General features: G+C 43.7%; 1 protein-coding gene across 2 annotated transcripts in view; it reads right to left on the reverse strand.

Annotated features, from left to right (window-relative positions):
• The window catches only part of NT5C2 (5'-nucleotidase, cytosolic II), a 60,281-nt gene that overhangs the window by 10,610 nt on the left and 36,013 nt on the right, over positions 1–13,658 (reverse strand). For both annotated transcript variants that reach the window (XM_034062228.1, XM_031053845.2), the window contains 4 exons: positions 3,234–3,351; positions 1,780–1,875; positions 390–481; positions 142–199 (listed from right to left, as the gene is read on the reverse strand). In XM_034062228.1, coding sequence (XP_033918119.1) covers positions 142–199; positions 390–481; positions 1,780–1,875; positions 3,234–3,351 — 364 coding nt within the window. The remainder of the gene's footprint in view (positions 1–141; positions 200–389; positions 482–1,779; positions 1,876–3,233; positions 3,352–13,658) is intronic.

The raw sequence follows: 13,658 nt of genomic DNA on the forward strand, positions 1-13,658 counted from the left end.
TAAGAGGACTGAACTTTTCCCCACCGAAACCACTTGAGGGGCCTCCACTGAAATTAAGAACAGCTCCATCTGTGCTGAATTGTTCTTTATAATAACAATCTTACTGTACCATCAGCACCTCAAACCAGAGGGAATACGTACCTAGTGTACCGATCACAGTTGGTAAAGAAATCCACTAGGCAAGCCAATAGGTAGGTCTCTGCAAAGAAACAAAGCATGATTTTAAGAGAAGGATAACATCATACAGTCAGCTACTTTTAGGCCCTGTTGCCCAAAAAAAGAAAGTTAATGTAATAGAAATAAACAGGTAAGTAGAGTATGTCATTAGCAAAACTTTATTGGTTTCAAAAGCACAGAAACAGACCCACATTGGCTCACATTAGACTCACCTGGTAGGTTGAATAACGTGTTCAGAATGTAAAATCTATCTGTGTCATCCCTCTGGATAAATTTATTTGGATATTGATCCCGTGTTTCAGGCCTGAGAATAGAAAAGGTGGAGAAGAATGAAACCACAAGAAACAATGAGGATAAAATGTGCTGACCTGCAAAACAGCGGGGTCCCTTAACTAGAGGCTGTTGTGCTTTAATGGACACACAGCTTTCCCACATGCATTAACGGTGCAAGAGCAAAGCTGCATCCACTGTGCTGGCTCAGGCAGAGCAAGGCACAAAGCCCTCGTTGCTGAGTCAGCAAACTGAGCAGCGCCCACACAGGGAAACTGAGTGGTCGAGAGTCCACAACTCGACCTTAAGCCCCATGCTGCTGGCTATGAGGATGCCTTCAATCATCCCCACTTTCACTGTTTGCTTATCTTAAACTTTCCCCCACTTTCCATGTGTTGCTTTACTCCCTGGAGCTGGTTTCAGGAGGGGAGTGCAGGGCTGTGCTGCAGGAGGCTTGCCTGTGGCCCTCTGCAATTCATCAGCAGGGTGGCAATGACTAAAGTCATTTAATTATTCTGGCTTCCTTCAGTTCTGGAGCTTCTGAAGATCACTGTGACTCAAAGAGAAACCTGAGTGCAATGACAAAACCTTTTCTAAAGTTTAGCTTTGTGATGCAACAACTTAGAGGCCTTCAATGACAAGGTTTGTCACCTCGGGGCTGGCCTGTGCTTGCCTTCCATTCATCCACTCTCACAACAGGGATATGAAAGGATTTGGTGGGTCACAACAGGCATGTAGCACTGAGCTTCCCTCTGCTCCCTGAAGCACCTTTTCTAGGGCAAGAGAACACAAGCATCCAGGGAAGGCTGCAGGAAATGGCAGACAATGCTTCACTTCTGACAGCCTCAAAGGTCACAAACACAAAGGGGTAGAGTAACCTTGTTCCTTCCCCAGGCAAGCTCGGACCCTTGAAGTTTCTCAGCAATGGCTGTAGAGATGACAGTCTCATAGGGCACAGGTCACTTCTGCTCCCAGCAGTCCACATACAATGGCTCTGTCTTAACTGACCAGCTGATGATGTTAAACTGTGCCAGGATAGGTGAGCAGTCCTGGATTATCCCATCAATCCCTCCCCACAGCACACTTCCTTCTATTCCCAGCACACCAGAGATGTGCCTGTGCTGGTATGGACATTTCCTCTACAAACACCTTGGGCTGTTGCTGTGTCTGGGAACCTCAATGCATCCCCAGTCAATCCTGGAGCTGTAGGAACACCAGTACAGCATCTGCTTTTAGCAGAGTCCCTGTGACTCCTACAATGGGCACCCTGAGGATCAGTGACACAAAAGAGCATATATTAAGTCAAAAGAACAGCCAAGAGTCAGCACTCACCCTCTGAGGAAATTAAAGCCATGTGCACACACTAGGAGGTTCCCATAGGCATCAACTTTCAACAGGTTTCCATAGTGGGTATCAAACACAAGGCCTCTGTTAAGAAAGTGATTTAAGGTATGAAGAAGCGAACATATTAAGCATTGACCACTTCAATAGCACTCTGAGTAAAACAGAGGTATTGTTACTATGCAGATGTGGTCCCTACTGTGCCTTTCACCTGGCTGCAGGTGAGCAACAGGAGCCCTGTGCTGTCAGGTGAAAGGTGCAGCTGATCTGCTCTCCACAGACTTGAAAACAGAACCATTTAACCCGGCAGAGGCTTAGCTATGCACATACCAGGGAGGACACCGGCCTCTTCCACAGGGTCACGAATCTGACACCTGTGTTTGTGGCTCCCTGACAGTCCTGCTGGGCTGCAAGGGAGAGCAAGGTGTGATAAAGGAATTTCTCTCCTCTTTTTCAGACACCATGACACACGGATATGTAACTATTGCACAAAATGCTTTGGACATTCCTGGTTCCAACTCCAGCAAAACACTGTCTCACTTATCTAGCAGTTTGCATCTGGAGAATGAAGTCTTCCCACAGAGACATCTCTTCTGTTCCCACCCTGGGATGAAGGCAGTGGATTTAATGGTGTCTTCATCACAGGTTTATGAAGGGCTACTGTCTTGTCATGGGTATGGGTGCACCCAGCAACAGTCTTGGTGTAAAACATGCCGAGAGGATGGAAGGAAGGAGGCTGCCAGACTGAAAACTGGAACAGCAAGCCAACAGACCCTATGGTTCATCTCTTCTAAAGAACCTCCAAAGGAGTCCAAAATAGAAAAATCCAGCAAAGGCACAAGTGGAAACGACTTAAAGGCACAGAGTAAGATCAAAAGGCTTGCTTAAAACAAGCAATGTCCTTTTTACCGCTGCTACCAAAAGATAAAATATAAGAATTTAGTAACTTGGCACCATTCACTTAGCTTCAGGTGTTTGACTGATCTAGACAGTGAACTGGATTGATTACACTTTTATTATTGTTTACTGTCAGCTTAGTTTTCAGGATGTCTCATGCACCAGGACACTATTAATTAAAATCATTAAAAAAAATGTTCTGAAGCATTTTATCAGCCTCATGATAGACAGTAATGGTTCCTTCACCCCTTGATTTTGATTTAACTTCCAGTCCAATTGTGTCTCTGCTGTCTTTCCTTCGAAAAGTTATTTCTGGACCATGTTTTCAGCAGGCCTCTTTTCTTGCACTCTCCTTTGCTGGCATGGATTCATGTGTTCAAAAGCCTTCCACAAACCAGAGCAGTTTGCTCCCTTCCCCATGATCTGTGGTCAACCACAGGCTTCACAGGCACAACTCTGAAAACCTGGCCTCACGTGTTGCCTATGAACTTTACAGAACAAATATTCAGGCCTTGAGCAGGCTGGGTCAGTATCTGTTAGTCATTTACCTGGTAGGGAATGCAGGATCATACACAAAATTGAGCAGCTCATGAGGGTATCCAATGGAAACTAATCTTTCTACGGTCAGGTCAAATCCAAGAGATTCGTATTCAGGGGATTTATACACTGTACCAAGATGAGATTTCAGTTAGAAAATTTGAAAACAGCTAGGGGGTTAAACAAGAAGGCAATTAGAAGTAATGTACCCGTTTCCCCTCCTCCCTCCTCCACATCACACGTTCCCTGTTCCCTTCTTCACTCCTGCCCTTTGCTGCTTTGGGTCCCCCAGCCTGGAGCCACGATGAAATTAGCTCAAGCTCCAGGACTGCAGCTGAGCAGAGCCACAGTTCAGGTTTCAGCAGCAGAGTGCACCAGATGAAATATCCATCAGTCGATCACAGCTCTCTGCATCAGGAAGAATGTATTTCAAACTGCAGCTCCTCTCCCTGCAGTCCTGTTAGGCAGATGCATGAACACTCCCTGTTCCACCTGCTTGGTTTTGGTTTGATGTGTTTTTGCAAAGCTGATGAAGAAACCAATAAATCTGGGGAAAACATGTATTCATAGCTAGAAAGCCTGAAATTCATCACTGCTGTGATACTGTTACTGCTCTGGATACAATCCCAGAGCTTAGTATTGTCTTCAGATTTCATCTCAGAGGAATTTATGTTTGCTGCAAACTAAATTAGCTTGAAGGTAGAGCTGTCAAGTTAACTTACGATTTGTTTGTTAATAATACCATATGGTACTGTGAAAATCTGTTTGTTGTTACCTGTATGCATCAAAATGCTACTCTTCTAAGCAAGCTCACTGTTCTTACATTTCAGAGAAGCTGCTCATCAGTGACACACACCTTAGCTCAATGCAAAAGAAATTGACTTGTTCAACTAAGTCATTACTACCATCAGGCCTGTCTTCTTCCTGCAAATGACATTCCCATGCACTGGAAATGTTACTGCTTAATCGGATCATTAAATTAACATCTGAAAGGAAATTACTGTGTTTCTACAACAAACAGAGATCACTGTGTTTCTCTGATGGCACCTTTACATTTGCTGCATGTCTCTGTCTTACACTGATCTTCAGATGTAACAATGTCAAATACAACCCTTGACTGCCATGAGGGTTACCAAGGGTTCAATGGGCCCAACTGTCTCAAACACTTGAATATTTCATATTTAGCTAAGTGAAAACCAAAAATGTGCAAGTTACACAGCCAAGCTAGTTAGAAGGCAGACTGCTTTTCCTGAGACAGATCTAGCACATCTCTGGACCTCACAACGTATATTAACACACACTGTCTGTACTGCCCAGGTAGTCACCACAATATTTATACTCTTGAATACTCAATCTGAGAGGAGAAAACAAATATATAAAATACTACAAAAATACTAAAAAGAAAAGGACTATAGAAGAAACGAGACTATCAAGACTCAGATGACAGGAACTGTGACAGGGGCCTCATGTATCTCAATCTAAAAAGCACCAAAACACTAAGAGTTAATTTTCCCCATTAAAAACGTAATAAGCAAAACTGCAGTGTTCTTAAACCGATAACTGAAATCAATAGTTACCAATTTTAATTCAAGCATTATTATACCAATGGTAAACATCAAAACATTATATTCAATGCACATAGTCTTTTCTATCCTTTACGAAAAGAAGGGTTGATTGAGCTATAGATAGGAATAAGCAACCAGAAACTACAGCTAATGAAGAAAGCGGTGACTGACAAGGCAATTCTAGGCAGTGAGCTAGAGTTGGAGGGAGCAAAAGGCAGTTAGGTGATGAAAAACACTGTGAGAGAGACAGCAGAGCATCATCTGGAAAAAGGAATTCCTCTGATGCAGGATAGTAAAGGCACTTCCCAAGGAAAACAGTAATAAATACACCTGCACATACTCGGAAGGTGAAAGTGCTGCAAAGCTCCCTACTATGCCTCCAGTCCCTCTCTCTGTCCATGAAGTTACTGTACTCTCGTTAGCTTCCTGAGAATGTGACCAAGTTACCAACTCATCCATAAAACGTCACTCCCAAACAAATCATTTGCCCAAGGAAATCCTGCTCTTTCTGAACTGAACAACCACAATGATGCTGCCCAGACACAAGGAGCACACTGGCCTCTCCTCTGGACAAGCAGAAGTGGTTCATCAACAGCTCCAACAGAACATCTCCAGGGAAACAGTAGGGCTGTCTGGTAAGCAACCTATATAACTTGTTAACACTCCAGCAGAGGAAGGCTCTGGAGGGACATGAGGCCAGCTGCTCACAGAATGCCCCCACTCAATTCCTTCCTTTCTTTATTCCCCTCTCTGCCTTAGATTTACCACTACAGACCTCCTTTTAACTCTCTATGAGTTTCAGGAAACAAGCTGAAGCACCATATCAATCTCAGCCATCATCATCCCAAGTCTCTGTTAAGACAGTACTGCAACAGGATTAATCTGAATGTTTTGGGGGTGAGGGCCAGACATCTCTTCCCCTTACTTCTCAAGACCTAGATTTTGCTTCCTTGATGTCTCTTTCAATGAAATTAGACCTCTATATCACTCATGCCTCAGGTCCCCTCTCTACTTTTCTACCACTCCACAGTATCTGGAAAATGAGAACCTTCTTGATTCACAAACTAAACAGCGACACAGGAAACTGGCTTCCTGGAAACTGGAAAGGGACAACAACCATTCTCCAGGTACCATCATACTTACTGTTCAAGATAAACTTTTCCTTTAGACACACAGTTGGGAACATACTGAGAGCTCACCGAGCCCACCTTGACAGCACTCTACACATGCTGCATCCATCGGTATGAGCCACAACTCACTGATATTTCTCATAAGCTGTGCAAATGCCTATTTCAGTAACATGAGCTTCTAGGCAAACAAACAATCTACCTCCTACAGATCAAGTATGAACAGGCTAACACTGCTGCAACTACAGCAGCACATTCAGGGAAGATGTCCCAGTTATATGTATTACTAGATGAAAAAATATATTTCAATATTGTACTCAGAGCTAGTTGCTCTCTCTCATATCTTGCTTACTTTAGGCATCCATGAGGAAAGAGAGTAGAGAGGACAAATCAGTATTATTTCTGCAGCTGCATGATGAAAAAACAGTTTTAAGCTCTCCTGGAACAGCTCCCTCCATCAGAGCTGGCTGCTGAGACCACAGCTGGAGGTAATACGTGTGCCATGGCGATGCCATGAATTCAGGTATTTGCCATGCAGTGTCTCCCATGCTCAGCTCTTTCACACAGCTGAGAAGGACCCAGTCTTCAAGCATCCCCAGCTCCGTGACAGGTGAAAAGACAGTGCTATGAACCCATTTTCAAAGCATCCTTACCCAAAGACAGTAAAACCAAAGCACATGCTACAACTTACTCTGATTTCTTTTCCCCTTCTTACTATTTGATGCCATGTCTCTGCCACTACACCAAGTCCCCAGCTCCAGAGGACCACCTTATTTTAATAGTTTGTGTCTCAACACAGGCAAATGCTTCAGTGGCACGGGGCAATCGGCACCCAGCGCTCATGGATTATGCAACCGGCGTGGAAAGAAAACAACCAAAGGTTAAAAAACCAGAGAAGCTACTTGACAGTATTTCAGCCTCCCCTTAATACCATCACTTGGCTTAATATTATACTATTGAAAGGTAAAAAGCAGTACCCCAGGAGTGAATGTTGCAAGCCTTCAGGTCTGTGATGAGTGCAGGCGTCCCTTACACAGTACATTCTAGGAGGGAAGCCGATCTGGAATGAGCAGGGGTTGTGCAGTAAGGTATGCAATTCTCATGCATTTGTGTGGTTGTTTTTACCTTTGCTGCCAAGACACAGTAACAATTTTATAGCCTTCCTGAAAAGGAAAAAAAAAAAAAGGAAAAAAAAAGAAAAAAAAAAGTCTCTACAGAGGCTCCAGCTTATGCAAAATGCTGCTGCCAGGATTTTAACTCACATGAGGCAGATGCAGATTCAGAGTGTCACTCCAGTCTTGACGGAGTTACACTGGGCTCCCCTGTTAAAGAAAAAAATCAGACTGATTTTAAAACTGCAACAGCTCTGTGCCATGTGGGACTGTATCCCCTGGAGCTCTGTCCTCTGGTAAGCTCAGAAGCCGGCCTGGCAGCTATTCCAAATACACTTACGACTGATTTATATAGAAGGAACAGTTGGTAATCGTGCATCCTGCAGGCAAAATTCTGTCCTCATATCCACAAAGCAGTCTTAGGTCATCAGCTCAGTGATAATTAGGAGGAAGAGGCTACAAGCATGCTGCCCAAGTGACACAAACCCTTTGAGTTTCTCTCAGATGCAGAGCAACTGGTTCAAGAAAGGGTCTCGTGCTCTTTTTGGGGCTTTGCCATTATTGTCCATTCCTCAGTCGGTGACAGATTACCCCTTTCAGGGCACTCACTTTCTTTCACACCACAAAATGCCTGCACATGTCAGTGCAGGAGACTGGGGAGACTGAGTCACGAGCTACTCTGGGAACCTGAGAAGAGAATTTTGCCCTACATCTGAAGGTGCTGCCAGCGAGAGGCTCGCACACCAGGTCAGTCTGACGTAGCACATCTAAATTCAATTGTGTACTTTAACACATTTATGCTCTGATGTGCAAAGCATTGCAGGATAAACTGGTACCAAACCTGCACAGAATGCTGCACTGTACTGCAGTGCACTGGTTTGCAAGCACACACAGTAAGAAGACCAGACCTATGCTGTAACTTACAGGTATGCACAACATAATTGGGAATAACTTTTGATATTCAATTTGCTCTAAATACAAAGCTGAATGCGTTGGAATGATGTTGCAAAAAGGATCCACAGAAGTATGCAGACCTCCTGGAAGGCTTCGCTGAAAAGAAATGTTTAAAGCCTGTTTTGTTTCAAAATGAATAGCTGGGGAAGGCTGTAGTGCATGTGATGGCTCTGTTTAAGCTGGAGAAAAACCCCTCAAGCGCTGCTCGTTCTTGTTCTTTCCTTGCTCCTCCTACACACACACACAGATTTCAGATGCAGGAAGGGCAGCTTCTCATTGAAGATGTAACATGGTTTGTCCCAGGGATCGTTGACACTTAAGGAGCAGAAGCAGGAGCCAATGTTAAATAAACACCTCTTCCTGCGCCGCTTCAGCCATGTCACTTTTGTGAGATGTATTTGCTGCCTCAAACTGCATACCTGCAAGCAAGTCCATTTCCAACCACTATGAATTTGGTGCTGGTAAAAGCCCTGAATTGAGAACAATGACAACATGCTGAGGCAGCTTTGAGGAAGCAGCTCCCCATCACCAGCACCCCACTTTAGGAAGGGAAAGATGAGTTCAGGAGTTTGCTGCAATAACAGAAGCCCGCAGAGTGAGCAGCTCCTATGGGGAGATAGGCAAGGAGAGGACTACTAAATGATAACATGAAGTGTCATTCATCCCTAACTCTGTTTTTATCCCGTAAGTCACTCAGCCTCTTTGGCCAATGTCTTCTCCTCTGACATCCAAGCCTCTCCTGGAGGATTTTCATACCTTCTATCAGCCAACTCCTTGCCTGCCTTCCCTCCCAGCTGGAAGCCAAAAGCAGCCCAGGAAAAATGCTCACAGTGCCCCCATAAGCATCCTTGCATTGGCATGGGACTTCACAGGAGCAGCTGCTCTCTGCAGCTGGTGCATTGCATGCTCTGATCCTTTGGCTACACACCAGCTCGGCTCCTTCCCCCACATCTTTGGCCCTGGCCACTCAGCCTCTTGGGAATTACAACACCTTGGTCTACCCACAGTGTTTTGGTTGGTAGATGAAACTAACCGGCTTTTGACTTTCAGGTGTTCAGATAAGATCAGCATTTCTCAAACGAGAGGTGATGACCTCCTCCAAAGGTTGCAAAAGCTTTAACAAACATGCAATCTTCAGAAATTTTACCCGCTATCTGGGTTCTCCAGAGGTCACACAGATAAGCCAAAAGGTGGACAGATAATGCAAGCAGTTTAGCCTTGTCTCTGTAGCACAGGAAATGCAGCCCAGTTACTTTGTGTTAAATCTTGAAGAAATGAAAGTAAAATAACTAGAAACAGATTGTTTCAGTTTCTACTTATTCCCCAGTGAGTAAGACATGCAAATCAGGCAGTTAGGAATACACACGGCCAGGTGAGTGGCTAGTATCCAGATTATTGTACATCTCAGGCACAACATGTATACTTAAGCTTGTGCAAATACATTTCTGAAATTACAGAAACATGACTTAAAGAGATGGATCAAAGTGCTGCTCTGAATTGCACCACACATAAATAATGCAGGTATGTATCAGAAATACATTTATATCAATATTGTGCTGATGAAAAGTGCTTAGTTAAAGCCGTGAGGGCTGAGATACCCTTTTAAAACCCCATCCCCTGTAAAATACAAGTACCTACGTAGCTTGCCTCAACAATGTCTATCAAAGGAGATCCTAGACTAGTCCCAAAATAGGACAGATCCATCCCCAGAGCTCTTCACTCTGTCAACATCTCCTCTGCACATAGCCCCAAAGCTGGGTATTTTAATGCCAGCTACTGCCAGGATATCTGTGACAGTCATCCCTCCACAACCACCACTATTTTACAGAAGCACCAAATACTCATTCCCTGGCACTTCTGATCACCCAACCTCCTACTCCCGCTGACAACCCAGAGAGAAACAGTGAGTGACCAGTCTTTGATGTGTTTCGGACACTGGACTTCATTAAAAAATAAACCAAATTGGAGCAACAGTATCAAACATACTGGTAAGTGTTGGAAAAGCATTCCACATACTGCCATAGTTTGAGGAAAGTTGGTCTCAGGGCCAGACAGAGGTCTGAGGATCTCCAGAAGTAACCAGGTAGTAAAGAATGCTATCTGACCTCTATAAACTGACCCTCCTTTAAAGGTATCCCTTATCTTCATAACCCATTACAGAGCAATGCCAGTATTCATATATAATTAGAAGAGTATCTATGCTCTAGAATACTAACGACTTCAGCTTCTGTGGTACAGGGTCAGAGAAAGTGTTGTCAGGCGCTGTCACTGAAGCATAACAAAAGGGAATGGTAACATTTCAAACCGTGCTGCTCTCTACATTAAAATAATTCATTACTTACACAGAAAGGAATCTGAAATGTCATGTTTAAGTTTCACACCTGGGTGTTGCTTCCCTTCAGTTTTGAGAGCAGAGTCACACTGCTCAGCTCTGACAGGAGCCCAGACTCACTCCCTGGCTCGCACAGCCTGGCAGGGTGCTGCCATTTTGCACTGGAAACACGGCAGAGCATTTTCTTTTCCATGAGAACTGGAAACCCTGCAGGGGTACCTATACTGTGGGAGCCTCTGTGCTAACACGCTGAGCTGGCTTGGCAATCCCGGGAGCGCAAACCTCCACTCCCCTTTGCCTTGCATTTCTTTCCAAAGACCCATCAAGTGTTACCTCAACTGCCACAGCCACTGCAGGCATTTGACTTCACAGCATCCTCACTGGACACTCCTGTTTAAAGCCCTGATTGCGTACAGCACTGGTTTCAGTTCATCTCTGCCCACGTAAACACGTGCCTGCTATGTGCCTGCCTGCATGCACAACAGGCAATGCAGTTGTGCACGTTTGTGCTGTGCTCATCTGGGAGTTCAGTGCTGTAAACAAACTGACGAAGTGGTAAACGTGCCTAATTGTAACCACAAGAAATCCCAAACGAAACCCAAGGGACAACTCATATGTTTTCAATTAGGAACGTGGTGAATCACTGACTTACCATTTGTTTATGGACTCAGCTGAACTGTGACCATATCGTGTTTGTCTACAGTCAAAACAAGTTGAAAACCAGCCAGGAACAGACCCCTGCCCTCTTGACTCTTGGGTTTTGATTTTAACCACTAGACCATAAATAAAAATGCTCTGTATTATGCAAAGCAGAATTGTAGTATTTCAGTCTATATTTAAATTATCATAGTACCAAACAAATAAAATGGGTAGCAGCAGTATGTTTTGTTTCTTTGAATTCACTCTATTTTTCAATCTGCAATGAGAAGAAACTGCTGCCACATTGATCATAATTTATATTTACCCAAAGAAGCCTTTTCAAACACAGAAATGTTCTGTGCAGGAAGACAAAGCTGAGCTGTAAACACACCTCAATATTGAATGCACTCTTTCTATTTCACTAGAAATTATGTATTTGTAGCGATCAGCAAACAAGACCTTGACAAAACCTCCAGGTGCATCCCAGTATACTTTCGTATGCTTAATACGCTGCTCTGCTGTGCATGAACAGCCAGACCTTGTACTAAGCTTCTTGCAGCCACAGATGTTTTTGACACTAAATCTGATAACAGGAAGCATGTCAAGAGTCACTGATCATCAGAGGGTTGAATCTTCTGGTTCTAAGCTTCAGTGGCTCCCCAGCACCCTTTTCTGACAATGCCCAATACACGGCTCTGAGTCGAAACCAAGTACGCACCTATAGAGAAACACAAAGGCTCTGCAGTCCTCATCTGCAGCAGTGCCCATAAAGCATAAAGCTATGCACCCACACTGCAGTCTAAGAGTGATGGAAAATTCCTTACCTCTAATGTGCCTGCAAACATCCCCAAGTGCACAGCACAGCTCTCAGCTCTAAAACCTCTAACCTGGAACTGTATCAAGTCCTATTCTCCCACTCTGCATGCTAAAAGGATCTGTAAAGACAGTGCTTGTTGTTGCTTCAAGGCCTGACACAGTACTGTATGGCCAGCTTGGCTCCGAATCACTGGGTCTACACTTCAGGTTGTTTTTAGCACTGTGTTTCCACTTGTTTTAAAAGCAAGTGTTGTCAAGTATCATCAGCTTTAACTCTTCCCTAAGCAGGTTTATTAGTGCTCTCATTGGTAAATTCCAGATATTTTTAGCTTTCTGCTGCTGCACCTTGTTTGCCTTTGATGTGACAAAGATTTGGTCTGTTTGGATGTGCCTCAGAGGCTGGCAAAACAGAGCTTAGTGTTGGAAAGATTTCTTCTGCTGAATAAAAATGCATGGCTTGAGGTAACAACAGCAGCACTGAGGTCACATTCTGCATGTTGAGAGAAGCAATTCAGACAGACTCTGCTTTTCAAGGAAACTTCAGTTTGTCTGTTTAAATAGTTGGCATCATATTCCTCTGCACTGGAATAATATTTTAAACATGACTACACAGCCACCTGCTCCTTCATGGGAATTTTTTACTGTTTCCCTGACTCAAGAAAATCTTTTTTTTGTGGCCTTCCCAATTTACCTTTCTCAGATACAGCCCACTAGAGTCACAATCCCATACTGGAAATATCCCTGCATTTCCATGGAAACAAACTACTCTGCCAAAATATGGGCTTAGTTCTTCAATGAAGACTTCCGAACAGGGAAGAAATAGTTGCATGGGCTTCGTGTTCAAACATAATTTGCTAACATCTAGAAATAAAAAGAAAATCACTTAAAGGTACAGCAGCTATTTATACACTGTATATCAGGCAATATTCAGCTGTATCAGTGTCCAAACAGATCCAGCTTCTTATTTCTCTCCATATTCACTTCAGAGAGTGAGCCTCAAAAGCTACACATTTGTTTAACAGTGTGTACCTGGGCTTATACATAGCAGAGGTGCCCGTGCTGTCAATAAGCCACATACATAAGTTTTAAACATAAGCTTTAAACATAAGTTTTTCTGTAGCATGCTAAAATAAGGCATTCACAAAGCAATAGCACACATGTGATCTCAGACTCAAAGCCTTCTGTACTCTCAGCTTTGGTTCCTCCTACAGACTAAGCTTTTTGTGTCATCACAAGGGTATTTGCAACTTAATAGTACTTCTGTTGTGGTATTAAGATTACTAGATAAGGGGATCTATTACAGTGAAAAATACCTCCATATTTCCATCCATCTGGCAAAGACAAGAACTGTCCGTTGGCGTACAAACAGCCTTCTGACCCAGCTTGGTGTTATTCTCATGTTTTTAAGAGCAAAAAAACAGAATATAGCAGCTTTTGAAGCTTGCCTTACACTGTGAACACTTGTTCTTTCATCAGCTTCTATCTGACACTGATTCTTGAAGAATCCACAGACAGCAGACTAGCAGTTTGTCAGTCAGTGATTTACTGGGACGGAGCAAGCAACACATGCTTTCTCCACTCCTCATTCTCAACACCAACATTTGAGAACCTACTGCTCCAGACCTCGGAAGAGCAGCAACACAAAGAAGGCATGGGCAGCAGCCACCCAGCACCACACTGGTATGTGAAAAAACATCCAGCTCAAAGCATACTAGGAACAATTTAGCTTCCCCATTTGCCTTTAGCTGTGAAACACTAATGGCTAAACCAGCCTCTGAAATCTCCAAAATCTGCACCTGTTAAACTGGAAACGTGCAAATGTGAAAAAGCAGAGAGTGGATATGCAATAGTCGAGGTGTCTCTTGGTTTTTGCTAGAACAATCTGAAGGCT

This window comes from Melopsittacus undulatus, chromosome 4, assembly GCF_012275295.1.
Source record: "Melopsittacus undulatus isolate bMelUnd1 chromosome 4, bMelUnd1.mat.Z, whole genome shotgun sequence".
In the NCBI taxonomy this organism is placed as follows: domain Eukaryota; kingdom Metazoa; phylum Chordata; class Aves; order Psittaciformes; family Psittaculidae; genus Melopsittacus; species Melopsittacus undulatus.